At 37.8% G+C, this 23,632-nt stretch overlaps 1 protein-coding gene across 1 annotated transcript in view; it reads left to right on the forward strand.

Annotated features, from left to right (window-relative positions):
• eIF2alpha (eukaryotic translation initiation factor 2 subunit alpha) overlaps positions 1 to 23,632 on the forward strand; it is a 149,559-nt gene that overhangs the window by 14,751 nt on the left and 111,176 nt on the right. Inside the window, exon 2 of the mRNA XM_090373398.1 lies at positions 2,583 to 2,874. Coding sequence (XP_090229524.1) covers positions 2,637 to 2,874 — 238 coding nt within the window. The 5' untranslated portion in view covers positions 2,583 to 2,636. The remainder of the gene's footprint in view (positions 1 to 2,582; positions 2,875 to 23,632) is intronic.

Consider the following 23,632-nt stretch of genomic DNA (forward strand, 5'->3'; position numbering starts at 1 on the left):
CTTGTGCGATCCAAAGTAGACTATGGGTCCCAGGTATACTCCTCAGCCCGAGACAGTGTCCTGCGGTGGCTGGACCCCGTCCATCATCAGGCCCTACGTATTGCTACTGGAGCATATCGCACATCTCCTGTCCAGAGCTTATACGTCAAAGCAAACGAACCACCGTTATCGCTTCGACGTAAGCAGTTGTCTCTAAAGTACGCTTTAAAACTGAAATCCATGCCAGACCACCCTACGTGGCCCTTCGTTTTTGAGCCACGATGGGAAAACTTGTACAATACCCGTAAGACTGCCAATCGTCCTTTTGGTATTCGTCTCCAAGGGCTACTCAACGAACTTAATATCAAGGTAGACAAGGTTGCCCAAACATCACAGCAACCCTTTCCACCCTGGCATGCTCGTGTTCCGGCATGCGACTTGTCGCTTAGAATCTGGGCAAAGTCGGACACTCCATCATGTGTCTACCTGCAGCTTCATTCAGCACACCGAACTGAATATTCCGACTTCGCGCCAGTCTACACAGACGGTTCGAAGTCAGAATCATATGTGGGATCTGCTGCTGTCTTTACAGACAGGACTATATCAGAGCAGATTCCCTCTGAATGCAGCATATTTACTGCAGAGCTGCACGCTGTTGAGTTAGCCTTGGATCACATTAGTGAATGCCAATATCAACGGTTCATTTTATATACCGACTCTCTTAGCATGTTACAGGCTTTAATATCCTTGAGATATAATCCTCATCCAGTTCTGTCTAGCATTCAGCAGAAGATTCATTCTCCATGAACGCGAATATGACATCCGCTTCTGCTGGATTCCGAGCCACATTGGGATTAGGGGAAATGATTTGGCTGACGCTGCAGCCAAATCAGCAATTCCCAATAATACTCGCTGCCTGTTAGTCCCCTATACAGACTACAGGCAAATAATAGACGAGAAAATACATCCCCAATGGCAGGATTCGTGGAATAGACAGACTGCGAATAAATTATATCAAATAAAGCCCGTAATTGAACCGTGGCAGTCTAGTCTGCGCAGGAATCGCAAGGAGGAAGTTGTTCTAGCTCGTCTCCGCATAGGACACGGTCATCTTACACATTCGTTTTTGCTGAGGGCAGATGACTGTCCTATGTGCGAGAACTGTGGCACCGTTTTATCCATGAGACACATTTTAATTGATTGTCCACATTTTAGAAATATCCGTTTTACCGCTTTTAATTATCTGACTGAGCCATATACACTCAGTCAGATTTTATCCGACAATGGCAATGTGTCTGCAGTTTGTAGGTTTTTAAAATCAATAAATATTTTTAATCGAATATAAAATTTACATTTTCCCTTTATATATTTGTTATACCTTTGGACATAGTGACCTGGTAATTAGGTCACTGAAAGTTTAAATTTTTTTATAACTGACATGGTCTTGGCGCATTATAGCCATAGAAGCTAATGCGCCAAAAAAAACCAAAACCAAACCAAACCAAGCTGCAGTTTGTACAACAGTCTTTTATGTGCAACGGTATCAAAAGCCTTTCTGAAATCCAAGTATATGATATCAAATTTATTTTTTGCATCCAGTTCCTTGATCACTGCATCATAGTAACCTATCAGATTGGTTAGGCAGCTGCCCCTTAAGAATGCTGTTACTGCAGTATAATTGCATTTCCGTCCACGTGGTCCTGTATTACTTCTTTAATCAATGACTCCATTATTTTCTCTGGAACAGACATTAAGCTAACAAGGTCTGGAATTATGTCACCTTTTGATCTCACTTTATGAATTGGCGATACATTTGCACATCTCCAGTTTTAGGGGCCTGCCCTGAATCCATCCTTGGATTCAGGGAGTGGTCCCTAACACTCTCAAATTACTAAGGGTTTGCTTATCTCCTTTGCTGCCACCCTTAATACAATCAGATAGATTCTATATACCCCCAGGCACCTTTTTATGTTCAGCTTCAAAAATTTCTCTTCCTCTTTCCTTTTAGTTATTGCAAAGTCATTTAATTCCCCATTAGTTTGATAAAATTTTGGCATCCTCTTCCCTAAAGAATTCCTCATGTTTGAATATAGATGTAAAATACTTATTCAATTTGTCAGCAAACTGGGCATGTCAGTTTATGCATTGACATCAGTTGATCCAATACGATTCAACCTGTTCTTTTACTTTTAATATAAGCGTAGAAGTCTTTGCTGCTTTTCTTTGCATTCTTTGCCAGAATGCAGAGACTTGGTTACAGACTAATTTATATTTGTAAAAGAATAAGAGAAGTTTACCTCAATATGATACATAGAACACTTCCATATGATACTCTCCAGAAATTTAAACAAAAACAATTTAAAAAATAAATAAATAAAAATAAAAAATCTTGCATTACAGTAAGAAATAATTAACAATAATTAAAAATCAAAACTAATTTATATGCATCCCATGCACTTTTCTTCTCTGCCATGTATCTCAGTACTTCATAACTCAATAGATGTCAGGTAAAGTTAACATTACTAACCTAAAGTTTATATATTTTTAAAGAAATGTTTAGCTATTAAACAAATGTTCACACTATTTTTGTGTTAATTTTCTAGATTTAAAGTAATTTCTAAGTGATTGGTCTGTCTCCCTCACGTAACTAATAAAAGATGCCACTTTCCTGTCGATTTTATTCTCAGAAGTATCCAGAAGTAGAGGATGTTGTTATGGTAAATGTCCGGTCCATAGCTGAAATGGGTGCATATGTACACCTTCTAGAATATAAAAACATTGAGGGTATGATTTTATTATCTGAACTCTCCAGAAGACGTATTAGGTCAATTAATAAACTTATCAGAATTGGAAGAAATGAATGTGTTGTCGTCATCAGAGTAGACAAAGAAAAAGGTAATATATATATATATATAGTAGATTCATTTATTATTACAGTATAGTTTATGTAGCTATTTATCATGAACTGTAATAAGGGATTGAGTCACCAATTTTGACATAATCATTAATTTAAAAAAAACAGTATTACCTATATTTTAAAATATTTAAGTGTATATGGATATTTGCTGTGAGTTCCATTGCCAATGTCATGGTTACTTGGTAGTTTGTGGGAAGACATCTAATAAAAATGGGAACAGTTGTATATTGTGATAATTGTATTGGTGGCTGGAACAACGTTGGATGTTACAAATTGCAAATTTTACAGGAGAGCCAATTTAATGGGAACACAATAAAAGCTACATAGTTGTCAAGGAAATCTCACATCCAACGTTCTTCCATTGTAATAAACGTTTTCCAACAAAGGGAAAAAAAAGAAATAGAATTTTTTTTTTTTTTTTTTTGAAATTTTTAATAAAAACACAGAGGAAAGTTTAATATTGTCCACAATTACATTGAACACTTACATTAGAATTCGATAAAAAAACATCGAATCAAGTGAAATGAAATTTAAAAAATTAAAATTAAAAATCAGAAATAGCACACACATCAGATCCAAACATTAAAATCGGATATTCTCATGCACTTGGAATATTTTCATAAAACTCGTGGTGTGTAGGGTCCATTAGGTATTTTGTCATGTCCATAAGATCTTTCTTTTTCGCTTTTGAGATTGGAAGAGGGGCTGAGTATAATAGTGGTAGTTCACAGTACTTAATCACATTCGGTTTCGCTGGGAAAACAGGGTCATGGTGCCATGGCCTCAACGTGTTGTGTGTCTCTCTTAAGTTGAGAGTAACTGGGTCATCTGCAGTCATCTTCAACCACACATACTGAGTGATCTTCATTTCTGTCTTGATTTTTCTGGGGGCAATATAGTTGAGATCTTTGAAGTCGGCCTGGCTCATTTCAGTGATCATGAAAGGTCTGTTTATCTTGGCATTTGCAATGACTGACTTCCAGTCTGAAGGGACAAGAGGTTTGGCCTTTTTTTTAGCACGCTCAATAAGTGCAAAGTCCCTGTCACAGGGCAAAAAACTGTGCCCCGTGATTAAAAATTTTTGATGTATCTCAGTGAAGTAACGTAATGATATCAAGTACCGGTACAACTTAATGATGTTCCAGTTGTTATTCTGACCTGTGCAGCGGTCAGACCACACAATCAGTTTTCTTTCTTGGCCAATGGGTAGAGGCTCGTATGATGAGGTCACATATTTTAATATGCACGATCCAATTTCTTTAGATCCACGCTTGGCTAAGCTTTCATGCCATAAGAGCATGTTAGCCTGATTTTCTGTCATATTGTGGATGCACAAGTTGTACGTCGAATATTGGCGTTGATAGTAAATATCAGAGTGCGTTAACATGGGCGTAAATAAAATCTGTTGTAAGTCAATGCAAAGTGTGACGAAATTCGCATTTTTTGAATCATTGGCAAGGGTTTTATATGCTTGGTCAGCCTTCCTGTGATGAATAAGACTTTCTTGTTCAATCTTATTCCGCTCTTCTTCGTTGTGAGCTAGGACCAGGCGGGCACAGTTTTTATCGCACTGTTTGCAAGTATCTGACCGCGGTGCACCAAATCGCAAATTGAACTCTCTTTTGAAAATTTTTCTGTACTTTGTGGAATTTGCAGGACTGTCAGGGTACTTTTCTTGAAATAGGCGTTACATTTTAGTTAAGTTTAAGTCAGGGCTCAAAAAAAGTTTCGATGAACCATTTCTACTGTAGTGACTAACTTCAGTTGGGAAAGAAGCAATATGCTCTCTGATATTTGAGTTTACAGCTGCATCAACAGCATGTGGACGGCCGAAATGCAATCCCCTTTTATCTTTCGGTGCGACCTCCCCGTCTTTCATTTTTTGTTGTAATATCTGTACTCATCTCAGGGAAATAGTAAATGCGTTGCAAAATGTCTTCTGGCAAACAGGCTTCCCATTGAGACTATAATCAAAACCAGCCAATCGTATTGAAGTCGAATCTGTTTTATTTGGACGTCTTCTTTTTGGCTCTCGTAAGGTAATTAACTTGAGCAGCAAAAGGGTTTGTTCATTGTAACTTACCTCGTGAAACTGTCGGAATAAATCAAGGACCCATGGCAGGGTGAGGTCGCTGCACCCTGACTTCTTGCACTTTGGTAAACAACCTCGAGGACTGTACAGTGGCTTTTTATCTGGAACAACTTTTCCCGTACGCCGATTCACGTAACTTTTACCACTGTCTTTCAAACATTTACGCTTTTTGTCTTTCCACTCCGCAATGTTCAACACCCTTTTACGATTGTTAATACTGTCTAAATCACTATTAGATACCTGCATTTTAGCAACAAACTTGACAGAACTGAAACCAAAATGAATTGTAACCTCTGGCTCACTGTTACACATCCAACGTTGCTCCACAACCTGAAATCGAGACATGCGCTCTTTAAACCGATTTATCACTATCTACCGGTGAGTTTGAGAACTAAAACTTTACACATTTTGATTCAGAAAGTCACAACCAATGTTATTCCACAAAAAAAAGACTTTGCCAAAATAGTCACATCCAGCGTTGTTCCAGCCATCAATTTCTTGATGGCTGGAACATTGATTATTAATTATTAATCCCCGACTTTAATATTAGTGCTGTTCTAGAGTAGTGCCTCCACCCTGAAGTATCATTATATTATAATGAGGTAGTGTTGAATATGCATAATAAGCAAGCCATCCACCCTGCATGCTTACTATGTAAAGCTTACTACATGCAAAGCTTATAGTAAAGCTAATACCCAATGATTGGCCACTTCCAAGATGGCATCAGATATCTGTAAACACAAATAAGCTATTTAATTTATTTGTTAATATCAAGTATTTCATTAAGATACAGCAAATCCCCACTATTCACGGTATCTGTATTCGCGTATGCACTGTCGCTGATTTAATATAAAATGAAACCTTAAAAAATGTGAATTTTAAAGTGCTGTGAACATTTTCGGCCATAAAAATATGGGCGTGGCTAAAATTATCTTGCCTGGTCAAAACAGTGCTCAGTGGGGGGGGGGGTGACACAATCGCAAGCATGGATGTTTCCCGCTAATCCTTGTTCAGTATGTGTTAAGCACTTGTCATGGAAGGTTTCATTGTTTGCTTTTAATTGATATGCTTACAAAAGTGAAAAATCTACCATTTTCCAGTGTTATGGGTTAGAAAAGAAGTCACTTTGAGAGTGACTTCTTTTCTAAAAAAAAATAAAATAAATTCTGCTGAAAATGGCAAAACAACATTTTGCACATAAAACTGTAACTTGAATCTCTTATTCTCTTCCATTTTCTACAGGAACTTCCCGACTTACATAATACTCGACTTGTGAAAATTCGACTTTACGTAAGTTTTTGCTGGCCGGTGCAAACTGAAAAAAATATGGGAACATATTTTGCATCTGTATTATGAAAATATTGTAATGTAAACCCAATAACACATTTTTTTTTTTTTTTTTTTTTTTTTTGTAATTCATTCCAAGAAGTCACTTTGAAAGTGACTTCTTTTCTGACCCCTACGAAAATATGAATAACAAGGGAATTGTGAAAAGATCAAAGAAGGTGATGACATTAGTGAGTAAAATTGAGTTATTAAACAAAATTTCTAATGGCAAAAGTGTCACGTCAGTGACATTATAAAATCAGTGAGTCAACAGTACGATCAATCAGGAACAGACATTCAGGAGCTTATTGAGACCCATGCAGATGAACTTATAATAGAAGACTTGGTTGAATTAGTGAAAAGGTCAAATGAGAACCAAAATGATCCTGAAGAGGAAGATCTCGACGTTGTTAAACCAGAATTAAAATACAAATCATTAAAGGAAATCGTAAGCCTCTCCATACAACTTTCAGAAAAGGTGGTGAAAATGGATCCTAATTTGGAAAGAAGCATCATGTTTAAACAAGACCTAGAACAATTACCTTTACCTTACAGGGAAATTCAAAAGGAGCTCAATAAAAAAAAATAAACTTCGACTAAGAATTATTTTTTTACCCAGCAGCCTTTTCTTGATATGTTTTTGAAAGATTTGTTTGAAATTTCTAATAAACATTACATTTAATATTAAATAGTTTATTTTCATTTCGATACCTTATGCTTGTATTTTGCTATAATATTATATAAGTACATATAATACATACATAGACAAAATTTTGGACTAATTTTTCTTATATATTTCATACTTTGGAACAGAACCCTTTTATTACTATGGTGCCATAACTCAGTATTCTCACAATTTCTCAGGAACATAACCCCTGCGCATAACAGGGGTTTACTGTATCACATAACATAAAAAGACCAAAGAACATTTCTGCCTACAAAGTTCATCATTATATAGGAAATTGTTAGACTGCCTCTGGTGGCACCCAAATTGTAGCATAAACAGTGGCGAGTCATTTGAAAGGTGCCTAACTTTCTTTTTAATTTTAAAAATGTTTTGGCCTTTTTGAATTCCATTAAACAGTGCCAATATTTCATCCTTTCTTAATAGATTTATTACTTATGGTATGTACTTAATAATAATTAAGTTTTAATTTTAAAAAATTTCGAAACATTTTATATATTTTGCTCCTTTTATTTTCAGGGGAAAAAAATAAAATAAATTCTGGTGAAAATGGCAAAACAATATTTTGCACATAAAACTGTAACTTGAATCTCTTATTCTCTTTCATTTTCTACAGTAATTCCCCGACTTACATAATACTCGATTTATGCAAATTCTACTTTATGCAAGTTTTTTCTGGCCGATGCAAACTGAAAAAAATATGGAAACTTATTTTGCATCTGTATTGTGAAGATATCGTAATGTGAACCATAATGTGAGGCGGCTATTCAATGCAGCAAATTTTTAACGTTGAAAGACTGCTCTGTATGGGAAAAAAATGACGTATAGAACATACATTTCCAGGGAGGAAAAGACAATGCTAGGTTTCAAAAGATAGGGCCACCTCTTGCTTGGGGCTAATGCAGCAGGAGATTACAGATTAATACCACTGCTTGTGTACCATTCTGGAAATCCTCGTGCATTTAAGGGATCAATAAAGCCACCCTACCTGTGCATTTCTGATCGAACCAGAGAGCATGGATAACAATATCTCTCTTTGAGGATTAGTTTAAATGTTGCTTCATTCCCAAGGTTGAAAAATATTGTAAAGAGAGAACGATGTTCCTTTCAAGATTTTTCTTCTATTAGATAATGCTCCTTGACATCCTGTACAATCTAGATGATTTCCATTTGAACGTGAGAGTCATATTTCTAACGCCAAACACTACCTCACTCACCCAACCTATGGATCAGGGTGTTATTTCGAATTTAAAAGCATACTATTTACGCACAACATTTGCTCAGGCATTGTCTGCAGTAGATGTTGAGAAAAATTTTTACGTTGAGAGACTTTTTGGAAATCTTACAGTATTTACTACAGCATCTTAAACATTAGTAAGGCCTGGGTGGAAATTACTAAAAGTTGTTTAAATGGCGCATGGAAGAAAATATGCCCACGGCACGTAAAAGCCTTCAAAGGGAGGCGCCTCCGTAGCCAGGTGGGAAGGAGCAGCAGTGCGTAGTACATGCTTCTTGATTAGACCGGGGTTCGAGCCCGTCACCACCAAATACGGAGGATGCGGAAAGGTCAAGAAATGACCACCGCATATCCCGGAGCAATATGGCCTTAGTTGCTAATGCTCCTAAAAAAAAAAAAAAAAAGCTTCAAAGGGTTTGAAAAAGACGAATCATATGAAGAGGTTACAGATAAGATTGTAAAGGTTACAGAGCTACTTCAGTTGGTGGTTGATGGCAAAGGAGGAGTTAATATAGGAAGAAGAGAAGGAATTATCTAACAAAGAACTTATTGACTTGCAGGCAGCAATAGTGAAAGAAGAAAATGCTGACGAAGGAGATGGCAATGGCATTTCGTGAAATTGCATCAGCAATGGCGAGGTTTGAGAAGATGGATCCTGACAGCGAACAATTCTTAAAAGTTAACAGAGGGGTGAATGATATCCTTGCTTGCTACAAAGAAGTCTACAATGAAAAGAAAAAAGCCACCGTCCAGTCATCCATTAATATGTTCTTTCGTAAGGTTGAGTGGCTGACACCTTCTAAATCTCCGCAGCGGCATACTTATCAGCTGAAGACTTCAGTGCTGGCAACGATGTTTGAGAGGTAAAACTTACTGATGCTATGCCTGTCTCCTCTCTTTTTTGTAATTTCATAATTTTGAAATTTTTTAAATTGCACGCTTTGTAATTTTTCCTGCGCATGAGATAAAAATTTGAATAAATACAATAAATAATTTTATTCACATGTTCATCGAACATTTCTTTTTTGATTCAATCAATTCAGCGAGTCTGCACAAGCATGGGGGAAATTCAACTTACATAGAGTTCCGTGGAACGAAACCCTTACATAACTCAGGTAGTGGCTGTAGTTTAAAAGACCTTTAAGTACCTGAAGTTCCAAATGTACATGCACAAAAGTTATAATTGTATTCCCCCCCACCGTGTAGGAATAGACTGGTCTGTGATGCTGGTGAAGAATGGATTGGCATCAGATTCTTTCCTGACTTCAAATTCGAAATGATTGTAGGGCAAGTCATTCAGGTGCTATTTTCCTGCCAACAACCAAGCATGGTTTAGTGCTCCTATTCTGTGGTGTCATGTCTACTATGAACGGGTCAGCAGTGTTCGAACTACCAGTCAAAGGTCACATGTGGTTGACACCCATAGCAAACATCGTGTGTACCACTTGTAACACAACGTAGCACAGTAGCCCAGCTAACCACCCAATTTAACATAAGAACTGCAAGGCCAATAACCACATGAACTATAGTGTACAGTGTTTACTGTCAAGCTTCGCTGGGGGTCCACCCTGAACTCCACATGAACTGTGTGCCAGACATTAGTTTGTATTGGCTATGGCAGTAGATAATGTCACCAATTCCCATGCTCACTGCAAGACACAAGAAACTGCACCTTGTACAGACACATCAGAACCAATGCTGGACCACTGACATGTAGAAGTCTGTTGCATGGTCTGATGAATTTTCATTTCCAACTCTATCATGCTGTGGGTGTATCCACATTTGGAGAAACAACATGAGACCGTGGCACTTGGATGCACCCTTGTTGTTTGACAGACTGGAGATGGTGTGGTTTGGGGACTTTTCATGGCATGCCTGGGTTGTCTGATCACCATTAATCGATGGCCTAATGGGAATGCTTACCTTTCTATTATCAACAACCAAGTACAACCCCTCGTGGAGACAGTGCATCCAGACAAATTCAGCATATATCTACAATACAATGCACTATGCCACAAGGTCTGTCAGGTTTCAGGAACATGACATTGAATTCTCCATCTTCCCATGGCCACTGAACTCACCTAATCTCAGCCTAGTTGAATATGTTTGGGACATACTAGTAAAGGATATTTGATACTACGACCATCAACCTTACAATATGCGGGCATTATTGGATACATTGTGTAACACGTGGGTAACACCACCACGACACCCTGTGGGTGTCATGTCGTGGTTCCATGAGAAGATACATACAGGCTGGAAAAACTGGCCCCACAAGGTATTAGGGAAGATTTTCTAATTCAGGGCCAACTCAGTGCTTATTACGTACATCAGTGGTTTTCAACCAGGGTGTCATGTAATTTGGGTTTAAGTTATTTAAAGGTTTTTTTTTTTTTTAATTTATATATTTATTTCATTATAAAAACGTGTACGGTATCCATTGTACTGTATCTTTTTAATTTTGTGGTGATCTATAATTGATGTTTATTTAATACCTCTATATAAAGAATAAAATAATTATATATAAGTATATATAATTTGTATTATGAATTGTAATATTTTTTATAATTATATTATTATAATAACTATCGTATAACATTTTTTAATATTGTGTGTGTGTGTGTGTGTGTGTGTGTGTTAAATGTAATTTTAAAAATAAAAGTTTCAGTTGATGAAAAATTAATAAGTCAGGTCACCTCATTTTCACCTCCATCTGAACATACTTTTATCTACACACACAGAATTGGATTATTAATAAAAGGCCGAAAACCATTGTGTTAGATATTTCTTTTGGCCTAGGGGCACAGTGAAAAAATTACTGGGACACCAAGGGTGCCGTGAACCAAGAAGTTTGGAACCTCTGACATACATAAATATAATTTTAAAATTTTTAAAATTTGTGTGTGTATACAGTGAAACTTCTCCTAACGGATACCTCTCGTTAACGGACATCTCTCTACAACGGACATTTTCAAATTCCCCAACTCACCTCCATTGGTTTTAACGTGTTTGCAGCTTCTGTCTAGCGGACATTCTCTGTAACGGACGCGGACAGGCAATCTGCACTGTTTCGTTTAGATTAGCACTTAATTTGATCTCCCCATAACGGACAGCGGGCGAGCTCACGGCCCTTTTTCTAGGAACGTTTCTCCCACGTATTGCCTCAATCGTGTGTTTATTTTCTATTTCCGATTCTCTGAATTTTATCAAGGTTTACGTCGCGGTTCTAAACCCTTTTTCAAGAATTTTAAGGCACGTGTAAAACTTCTGATGAATTCGGTGTGTGCAGGGAGGGGGGGGAATATGGTCGGCCTTTCGTCTTTTCAGTTTCAGTTTTCAGTTTTGTTCAGTGTCGTGTGAAGTGCACAATGTCTTCTCGTAAACATTTAACTTTAAAAGATAAAGTCGAACTCATTAATGCGTATGATCGGCAAAAAAATAGTGTTCGCAATCTCGCTGTAAAATTCAAAATCGGGAAGACGCAGGTAAGCGACATCCTAAAGGAAAAAAATGAACTGCTCAAACAATTTTGGCAACACGTAAATGATCAGGTTCAAAAATCATTCCCGAAAACTGTTGGACTCCAAATTTGTCGCGCACGTGCTAAAAAAAATTCCCATTAATGGGCCTATTATTAGGGAAAAGGCTTTGGAGGTTGCGAAATCTATGGGAGTAAGTGAGTTCAAAGCTTCTGTGGGATGGCTAGACAAGTTCAAAACTCGGCATAAAATTTCTTGGAAAACCGTAAGTGGTGAAGGTGGATCTGTTGATACTGGGGTTGTAACAGAGTGGACCATCAAATTGGAAGATTTATGTCGTTATTTTGAAGCTAAGGATATTTACAACTGTGACGAAACAGGGTTGTTTTTTTAAAGCTCTTCCTGAAAACACAATGAGTCTAAAAAACGAAAAGTGCCAGGGCGAAAAATTTCTAAGGAACGCTTGACTGTACTATTGTGTACAAATATGCTGGGAGACTTTGAACAACCTCTTGTTATAGGAAACCCACAAAATCCTCGTTGTTTTAAGGGCATAAAGTTGAATCTTTTGGATGTTGACTGGAGGTCTAATAAAAAAGCATGGATGATACAAGATATCATGAGCGAATGGATAAGTCACTTTAACCAAAACATGATTCGTCAAAACAGAAAAATTATTCTTTTCATGGATAATGCTGCATCTCACCCGCACATAGAATTGTCCAACATTCAAATCATTTTTCTGCCACCAAACACATCTGCAGAGTGTCAGCCCTTGGATCAAGGGATAATAAAAAATTTTAAACTTCACTACAGAAAACGTGTTTTAAGACATCTCATTGCAAACATGAACGATGTAACATGTGCGAGTGACCTTGCAAAGAAAATCAGCATCCTAGATGCGATTCAATGGATTTCCTCTTCAGTAAACGCAATTAGAAAACAAACTGTCGTGAACTGTTTTGTAAAGTCTGGCTTCTCAAATGCAAAAATTGAAGTTGTGAACAGCAATGTGGAGCACCAAGAAGAACAAGAACTTCAACATCTATTGATAATGTACGATACTTCCGCTACAAGTGACCCTGACTACAAAGATATAGACTCGAACCTCCCTACAGTAGACGGTGCTCTAGATATCAACGACATTATCATCGATATTTTTCAAGAAGTTCCTCACGAGGATGAAGAAATGGAAGGAGGTTATTCTGTCGAAGAACATATTAACGACGAACCACCGATGAAAATAGAAGAAGCGCTCATACAAATCAATCGTTTAAAAATGTTTTTCGCCGCTGAAGAAGATACTGAAGGACTTTCGATGGTTTCTTCACTCCAAACAAATGTTGAAAACAAAATTATCAGCCGGAAGAAGGTGCAGAAGAAAATAAGTGATTACTGTATGTATTTTTCTTAAGATAAAGTCATAATATGCATAGCACAATTGTATGTATATTATTTACAAAAATATTGTTCAAAATCTGTATATATTTTAATTTAATTTTACATTAAACGTTTAACGATTTTTCTTTCTTTCTTTTTTTTTTCTCTCTCTCAGACTTCTTGTTAGCGGACACTTCTCTCTAATGGACACATTTTCGTTCCCCGTGGCTGTCCGTTAAAGGGAAGTTTCACTGTATATACACGATACTATTGTTACTTTCACCTTTAGGTTTATTTAAAATTTTATTTCACATTTGCTGTGCTTCACGGCACATGAAATTTGAAATTACATATCTTGCTTCCTGCAGTGTAGCAACCATTTTGAGAGAATATCAGGTTTCATGTAATTATCTTTACTATGTGAAAACAATAATAAATCTTTTAAAAACAACTAGGGATAAAACAGAGCATATTTATTAAAGTAGTGAGAGAAGAAAAAAAGCAGGTAACCTACATTTTCTGTTTTCCTTCTTGGCACTTGTTCAGTACCATGCCACTTGTCAAGCAAAGAGCCCAATAGTTGCAAAGATGCTGGCAGGTCACCTGACAGGTTCTTTCATGCAATTTCTGCATGAAAACTGAAATAATCACTGCAGAAACTATTGTGCTAAAAGTTTCACTGTATTTAGGAAGGTGGAAAAAAGTATCAAAATTTTAATCATTGATTAATGGTTACTGTTGGAACATTATATTCAAGGGTGATGACTGCCTGGTTAAAGGATACCTGTTTAATTTGTTCCAGTGTGGCAAATGCCAGATGTACCAGATATTAAGATTTATATTTTTCGTGTTGTGTGTCCTTTTTGTTTGAGCAAACCACTCGTTAAAATCAACAGGGAAGACTTACATTTGTGTTCTGTTATTTTATCATTGATAGTATAGTTGGCTAGTTATGTATCTGACGTGGAAAACCCTGTGTTATTAATGTTAGAATTTATGTGTGTATGCTTGTGCACTGATAGGTCCTTGGGTATCCTTCAGATCCACTGATTATTATTAATCAAAATAGCCACAACATATCCTGTATTTATACAGGGTTAAGTTAAAAAAATTAGCTTCTCACATTTGATTTACTTATAAATTTTTATTATGCTTATATAGAAGAAACATTTTATTGAGAGAAGTACACATCCAGAGTTGCAACACTTCGTTAGGACTTATAGGATTATACTGTTAGTTAAGAAATACAAAATCTAAGTAAGTGCATCCAGTTGACATAGATGGACAGTGCAATGTTGAGTCAGTTTGGTATGACATAAGCACTGGGAAAGCAGAAATGAGAGTAAGAGTGTATTATAGTCTAATGAGTACAACAATCACTAGGTGGTAGATGACTCTCATCAACCGGTGCAATACCACCACTTTGCTTATTGGAGGCTTGAAGTGGTGGAACCCATGTTTAGTCTCTAGAGCTAAGTTCCGGTCAACTCTTCCCTATCTCTTCCATCATGCAGTATGATTGATGACTTTTGAGGTTATGATGAACATCGTGGCGAGATCCAATATTCCTTACATTTCGAAGGTACAGCTCTAAAACGGTGTTCGCAGGCTGGCAGCTAGTTAGTACACCGGACTGAACCTATTGATAACTCTCTAGGAGGCTTCCGGATCTGCTAGTATATAATCTTGCTACCTCTATTCTGCCAGATAGTGACTGGAGGGAGTCCAAGTAGTGTGTATGCGGGGAGCATTGTCGAAGCCACGTTGTGTCAAGGATCTGGGTATATTCTTACCATGTGTATGCCCTATCCAAAAATTTCATTACTTCATACAGCATGTCCCACTCACTGTTTCTTACTATTGAATACACCATGAATTGTCAAACTAATAGAGCAAGCTTATCTGCAAAAAGATCTAAACCTCCCAAACACTTCCTAATTCATTTCACAAATATACGTGGTCTCAGTTCTAATCTCAACGATGTCCATTTCCACTTGCAGTCTGCCAAATCCCATGTAATTTTCCTGACAGAATCTCAGTTATCGGTTGATTCAACTACTGCTCATCTCAGACGCCCAAATTATTCACTGTATGATTCCTTTCGCCTCAAAGGTGGTACTTGTGTGTAGGTCCATTCTGATATTCCCTGTCAGAGACTTGGCAATTTGGAATCGCCTCTCTTTGATCTTCTCTGGCTTAAAATCTCTCTACCTCATTGTGTCAAATTCATCTGTTGTCTCTACCGTTCTCCCAACTTCACTAATCACTTGGAGCTCTTTGCAACTCGACTTTCTCCAGTCCAACTTTCCTAACAGTGAAGTAATTTTCCTTAGTGATTTTAATTCTCACAACTCCAGCTGGCTTCCATTTTCTTGTCACACCATTTTCTTGTAGTTGCTCTTGACATCTCAAAGGCTTTTGATCGTGTTTGGCATAAAGGTCTTCTAAACAAGCTTCCATCTTATGGTTTGCCAACTGTTTTTAGTAATTCGTTATCCAGTTTTCTGTCTGATCGCTCACTGAGGGTGATGGTAAATGGCTCTTTGTCTTCTAACTTCTCCACTAATGCCGGTGTCCCCCAAGGTTCAGTTCTTTCCCCCACTGTTTTCCTCTTGTATATTAATGACCTTCCATTGACTGTAAATCCTATCCATAGTTTTGCCAATGATAGCACATTGCATTCCACTTTCCATTTTGAGAAACCTTGTCCTGCTCAATCAGCTTCAACTTCTCGAAAATCTGCTACCAATTCCTTAAATGCCGATCTTCAGGTAATTCTCCATGGGGCAGAGACAACTTAGTTGATTTGAACCCTTCTAAAACTCAGTCTTGTCTTATATCTCGCAAAAAGGATTCTTTTGCTCCTATACTTATCTTTGGTGACACTCCGATTTCTAGGCAAAATGATATATCTCTTTTGGGGATTACCCTGACATCTAATCTCTCTTGGCACAAGCACATTACAAATATTGCTTCCTTTGCATCTAAAAAACTTGGTTTTCTCTTTCCCTCTCAGCGTTATTTTTCTTCCAAACAGCTACTCACTCTGTATAAATTGCAAATCCGCCCTGCCATGGAATATTGTTCCCACATCTGGGGTGGTGCCCCCAAAGCCTCTCTCAAGCTTCTTGATTCCATTCAGAAGAGCACAGTCAGGTTAATTAATGATTCATCTCTAACAGAGTCTCCACTCGCTGTCTCATAGACGTACTGTTTCTGCTGCATGCCTCTTCTATAGATACTTCCATGGGCACTGTTCTTATGAATTGGCTTCTATAATTGCCGCTCTCTCTTTCAAAACAGTCCGAACACGTGCCGCCACCAGCCAACATCCATTTACTGTCCAACTTCAAACTCACAGAATCAACTTTTCATCTTCCTGGTTTATTGTCAACTGCTGTTTTCTTGAACAACCTTCCTTCATACATATTTCCTGAAAATTACAGTTTACAGAAGTTCAAGTCCAATGTCAACAAATATCTTCTTTCATCTTCTCAACCTCCAACCCAAGCATGGTACTATGTACTATAGGTTGTAATACCTCTCGTGTTTGGGGTTTATATAAAAAAAACAAACAGTTATACAGAGAAATAGAGTAGGCCAGTTGTTGTTGTTATTTGGTTTTTAGGAGCATTAGCAACTAAGGCCATATTACTCCGGGGATATGCGGTGGTCATTCCCTGACCTTTCCGTATCCTCCATATTTGGTGGGCCCAGGCTCGAACCCCGGTCTAATCAAGAAGCATGTGCTACGCACTGCTGCTCCTGCCTGCCGGGCTACGGGGGCGCCTAGTGGGCCAGTAAATCAGAATGTCTTGTAATGGGAGATTTTAACTTCCCAAATATTGACTGGAACTTGTGAATTGGTCACTCGCACAGTAACAAGACTTGTGTAGACGCCTCCGTAACCTGGTGGGAAGGAGCAGCAGTGTGTAGCACATGCTTCTTAATTAGACCGGGGTTCGAGCCCGTCACCACCAAATACGGAGGATGCGGAAAGGTCAGGTAATGACCACTGCATATCCCGGAGCAATATGGCCTTAGTTGCTAATGCTCCTAAAAACCAAATAACAAACAAACAAACTTTTGTGGATTTATTGAATGATTGTTTTTAGGGCCGACGCTAGGGTTTTTCGTGCCTCTATGAAGAAGTGTATTTGGCGGCCTTTAAAATTGTAATGAATACTATAATTTTGAATAAACAGAAATGAAAATAAATTTTTTATTAATTTGATTTACATCAATTACATTCTCACTTTACATGCATTAATATTTTAGCATAGGTACTTGCCATTTGAACCAATTTTTCATTGTTGCCACCACCACCACTAGGGCTACCACTAGTTTGACTGCAGTTTGAGCCGATTTTGTCTCCCATGATCCTTTAAATTTTGCTAGTGGATGGCACCACAGGAGTTTTTCATAAAAGTAATTTTGGTGGTATTCGAACTGAGGTTTGCATACTTTATGAATAAGTGTCCTAACCATGGGTGTGTGAGACATTTACAAGAATGAAAATGTGATATTAGAATGTAATTTGAACACAATTTTTTTTTATTAAATAATTGAACACAATTATCTAAATTAGTTATTTTAATAGTGCTTAATTGGTGGTATTTAGAATGTAATTTGAATGTAATTATTTTTAATTAATAGTGCTTAATGAACAAAATGATATTTCCCAACTGGAAATATAAAGTGTTTTTTAAAAAATATTCATGAATTTTAAGTATTTATCAATATCGAAACATAAACAATTCAATAATAGTTTTTTTGTATTGAGATTAAAGTTATTATTTACTGACTTTAACTGAGATACTTTTATTAATTATTATTATAATAAAAATTTTGAATATATTTCTGTCCCCAGACATTGGCACCCCTATTCCCTGCTTAACAGGCTTACCATGTTCCGCTGGCCCTGGTTGTTTACTGCAGCAGCATGTTCGAGAGTCAACCAAAGAGAGTAATACTCTTGATCTGGTTATCATCAGTGATTATCTGGTTATCATCAGTGATTATTAAGAATTTGCAAATAAAGGAACACTAGGTTGCAGTGAACTTATTTAAAGATATCACTACTATCAGGGGCAAAAGGAAGGGTTTTTGCTTTCATAAAGGTGGCTACAGTGGTGGTCTCAGACGGCTTTTAAATTATATACTGTAAGACTAACTGATGATGTTACCAACAGCAAATTCTATAGGGGAAGCATTCAAAGTATTAATCTTGGAAACTACTAGGGTTTTCATACCGATTAAGAAATACTGTTCAATGTTTAAGCTTAAATGGATGTCAGATGAACTAATAAGACTCGTGGCAGAAAAGAAAAATGAATGGGATGCATATAAATTATTAGGAGACACAAAAGCCTATAGTATATGTAAGCTAGTCTGTAATCATGTTGCAAAGGAGGTTAGGCAACCAAAGGCAGATTATGAGAAATCTTTGACAAAGGATGCTAAGAAAAACAGCAAGGACTTCTTTACTTATATGAACTCTAGAAGGAAGGGGATGAATCAGATTGGTCCACTTGATATCAACTGTTCAGTTGTTGATGACCCTGCTTAGATAACTGACAAACTGAATGAGTAGTTTGCATCTACATTCACGCACGAGGAATTCTGTAGGGAAGCGGACGACAGAAGCTTATTAAACTCTAACAGGGAGCTTAATGATTTTGTAATAACTGAAAGCAAAGTGGGGGAGAAATTGTTGAAGTTAAAACAAGAAAGGCACCTGGGATGGATAGGATCTGTCAAGTTATATTAAAGGAGGCAACAATGGAAGTAAGCAAACCCTTAGCCATAATTATGAGAGCATCCTTGGACTCAGGGGAAGTCCCCATAGACTGGAGATGTGCAAATGTATCCCCAATTCATAAAGGAGAATCAAAGGGTGACTAATTACAGACTTGTTAGTTTAACTTACACTTCAGGGAAAATAATGGAGTCACTTGTTAAATAAGCAATACAGGATTATCTAGACAAGACTACAGTAATAATTCAGATATAGCATGGGTTTGTTAAGGGAAAGTCTTGTCTAACAAATTTTATTTGATTCTATGATGTGGTTACAAAGGAACTGGAGGCAAAAAATAATTTTGATATCATATACTTGGATTTCAGGAAAGCTTTTAATACTGTTGTGCATGGAAGACTACTGTACAAATTGGAGCAGTATAGTATTAAGGGCAAGTTGCTACAATGAATAAAAGGGTGGTTGAGTGGAAGAAGACAGAGTGGTAATCAATGGACATTGCTCTTCGTAGACTAATGTTATTAGTGGAGTCCACTAGGGTTTGGTTTTAGGCCCACTGTTTTGTTTATTTATCAATGATATTGATAAAGGTATATCATGCTTATATCCAAGTTTGCAGATGATACAAAGGTTGGCAGTATGCTACTGATCAGGATCTAGAAAAGTTGAGCAGATGGGCCGAGAAGTGGCAACTGAATTTTAACATTGACAAATACAAAGTACTACATATTGGTAGATGTATCCCCAGGGAAACATACCAACTGTGTGGCACTAAACTTAGGGTGGTAGATAATGAAAAATACCTGGGAGTAAGTATGCAGTCAGATGTGAAGTTTCCTGAGCAGTGCAGACAGGCTGCCAGAGCAGGTCATGTCTTGTCAATGATATGCAGGAATTTTGCTAGTGGGTAAAAGGAGGTGATTATCCATTTGTATAAGGCATTGGTCAGGCCACACCTTGAATACTGCATACAGGTCTGGAGGTCTCATTTTAGGAAGGATGTAAAGTTGCTTGAGCAAGTACAGAGAAGGGCAACAAAATTGGTGAGTTGAACAAAGGGAAAGGCTTAAGTTCCTCGAAGTGCAGCATGTGGAGACTAGGCACCTGTGAACTGATCTGATTGAGGCATATAAGGCCTTGAATGGGTTGAGAATGCTCAATTCATATGGGATTCTTCCTCTTGCTCAGATTACAAACCTGAGAGGGCATAAATTCAAATTGAGGAAAGACAGTTGTAGAATAGATGTGCAGAAATTTGCTTTTAGCTAGCGGGTAGTTGATAGCTGGAACAAACTTCCATCTGTCGTTGTGAAGGTTGATAGCTTAAATAAATTCAAGGAGGAACTGGACAAATATTTGGATGGAATGGATGTGTGAAATTTTTTTTTGGCTGATGCTACATGAGCTTGCTTTCTTGCATCTTATACCTCTACTACTTCTAGCAATGATACAGAATGCAACTCAGTGGTAATTAACATCTTCCTAGACTAACTGTAATATGGCTAATCTAACTGTATTGATCACAGCAGTGATTCATCTCTTCAATTTGCTCACATTAGTTTGCCGGGGTGTGTGGGAATCTTGTACATTGCTTTCTTAAAAAGTGTCCCCCCCCCATCATTATTGAGAGGGCTGTCACAAGTGAAAATTGAATGAATGTGAGCAAATGTGAATGTCCCACTTACACAATGTATAAATGTTCCCTCTGAATACACGTCCAATAAAAGAAAAATAAAAATAAAAACCTACAATTTTAATATATCAGTGGGCTAAGATGCGTACCTGTTGAGTGAATCAGGAGCTTATGTGTGTAAGCTTTGTGATGGCCAGTGAATGCTTGTGCAATGTTAACAAAAAAAAAGTTATGATCAGCTTGGGTATATTCACTGATAGCCGGATAGAGACCATGTCTGGCCCTATGACTTTTATTCTCCCATTCTCTTACCCAAGGGCTCTTCCTCCTCCTCACTTTTCACCTGGTGGGTCCTACCACTATTACTGCTCTTGACAGTCCCTGCCCCCCATATAGAGGATGGGTTTCCTCGTCAGGGGTACCCTCTGCCCCATATTCTTTTATTTCCTGGTGGAAGTCCTTATCATCCACCTCTTTTTTCTTCCAAAACTCATACTGTTACTCTTGCACTCATTTCCAATAAAAAAAAAACCATGTGTGTACCCTGTACGCACTAAAGATGTTTTATGTGTAAACATCTTTCAGAACCAATTTAAAATCGAACAGTTAGAACTGAAATCATTAACAATGTAACATTTTATGCACATGCCCACTGCTTACTCTCCTGAATGAAAGTTTGGAAGAAGTTAGGCCAATAGCCTAATTACCCATTTAAATAATAAATAAATAAATTTTCTGTTTATACTCCGGGACGACCAAACGGTCAGAGGAGTTTACAAGATACACAGAATACAAGAAACAGCACCGCATTCAGCAGTCATGGGCTTGAACCCCGATCACTCAAGGCACGTGTACTTATGCACCCGCGCGCCTGACCACTAGGCTACGGTGGCCTCATTTGATTGTAGCCATTTGTTGAATAGCATGATTGCAACAATACAAGTATTTGTATTGTTACAATCTGCATTTTCATCACATTCCATTGTTAAATGCCTAGATGTTTTCACATCAGTAATTTTCTGAGTAGTGAAAGGGACTGAATGCCACACACTGCTATAACCTTTGTATGCAGCATTACCATCTCTCGCTTGTACATCATTAGGTACGTGAATAAGACAAACTGAGGGATAACAATTTGCAGTGAGAGATCATTACAATCATGAACAAGCACCTAGAGTTTGACATTATTGAAATCACTAGAAACTATCCCTTGACATCCTCAAAAGTGTCGAGATCACGGGTTAAGAAGCCGCCTGGTACTTGCTACGTCAGCCTATGTCAGAGAGCTCTGCGGTGGTAGTTTATATTCCCACTGTTTGGCCAATCGAGCAATAGAAAGTGAGGAAATCCAGTGCAGGGAAACTTCCAGAGAATTCATGTGACATATGGAAAGAGAATAGGTATGACAAATATGAGAAAAGACCACACCACTTGGATTATGTTACTCTGTCATGCTTTGTCTCAAATTACACATGCAGCGCTAACGAGATCTGCAAGAAACGACGGTATCCACACATAATACGCTATTGAAACTATGATGGCTTAGGATCTCAACGAATACAAGCATGAGATGGTAACACTGCACATTCCATTTCTCAATGAGGAAACAGAGATACTGTAAGAGATGACACATGTCAAGGTCTATGATGACAATGAAGAGCTCATACTAGAACAGTGTAAATTGTGTGAATCGGACTTGGATATTCGCAAAACAATTGAAATATGTAAGACAATATGTCAAGAGAACAACAACAGCGACTCTAACGAAGCATGCTGGACAGTGCAGTGTCGAGTCAGTTTGGTGTGACATAAGCAGGGGGGAGATCAAAATTGAGAGTAGGAGTGTGCTATAGGCCTAATGACTCTGATGAGTACAATAAGAAACTGTACAGGGAAATAGAGTGGGCCAGTAAATCAGAGAGTCTTATAATGGGTGATTTTAATTTCCCAGATATTGACTGGAATTTGGGGGCTGGTCACTCACACACTAGCAAGGCTTTTGTGGATTTATTAGATGATTGTTTTCTACATCAGCATGTTCGGGAGGCAACTAGAGGGAGGAATACTCTTGATTTGATTATCAGCAGTGATTCTTCATGCATTAAGAATCTGCAGATAAATGAACCACTAGGTGGTAGTGATCACAGTGTGCTGAAGTGGGATTTACTCAAAGAGGTAACTACCATTAGGGGTAAAGGGAAGGGTTATTGCTTTCGTAAAGGTGACTACGATGGACTGAGACAGTATTTAAATTCTATACAGTGGGACCAACTGATGATGTTACCAACAGCAAATGCAAAATGGGAAGCATTCAAAGAACTTATCTTGGAAGCTACTAGGCTTTACATACCAACTAAGAAATATTGTTCAAGGCTTAGGCCTAAATGGATGTCAGATGAACTGATGAAGCATATGGCAGAGAAGAAACATGCATGGGATACATACAAATTAACACATGACACAGAAGCCTATGATAGATACAAGTTGATCTGTAACCAAGTTACAAAGGAGGTTAGGCAGGCGAAGGCAGATTACGAGAAATCTTTGGCAAGGGATGCAAAGAAAAACAGCAAAGAGTTCTTTACTTATGTAAACTGTAGAAGGAAGGGGATGAATCAGATTGGTCCACTTGATATCGATGGGTCAACTGTTGATGATCGTGCTCAGGTAGCTAACAAATTAAATGAATATTTTGCATCGATATTCACACATGAGGAGTTATTTAACGAGGGGAAAGCCAGAGGTGTATTCAACTCTAGCAGTAAGCTAGAGAATCTTGTAATAACTGAGAGTAAAGTGGAGGAGAAATTATTGAAGATAAACACAAGAAAGGCACCCGGGGTGGATGGGATCTATCCAGTTATATTAAAGGAGGCAGCAGAGGAAGTAAGCAAACCCTTAGCCATAATTGTGAGAGCTTCCTTGGACTCAGGGGAGGTACCCACAGACTGGAGATGTGCAAATGTGACCCCAATTCACAAAGGAGGATCAAAGGCTGACACAAGTAATTATAGACCTGTGAGTTTAACTTCTGTTCCAGGAAATTTAATGGAGGCACTAGGTAAAGAAGCACTGCAGGATCATTTAGACAAGACTTCAGTTATAGCTCGGACACAGCATGGTTTTGTTAAGGGGAAGTCTTGTCT

This window comes from Mastigoproctus giganteus, chromosome 5 (assembly GCF_048544385.1).
Source record: "Mastigoproctus giganteus isolate SK-2022 chromosome 5, ASM4854438v1, whole genome shotgun sequence".
Classification (NCBI taxonomy): Eukaryota; Metazoa; Arthropoda; class Arachnida; order Uropygi; family Thelyphonidae; genus Mastigoproctus; species Mastigoproctus giganteus.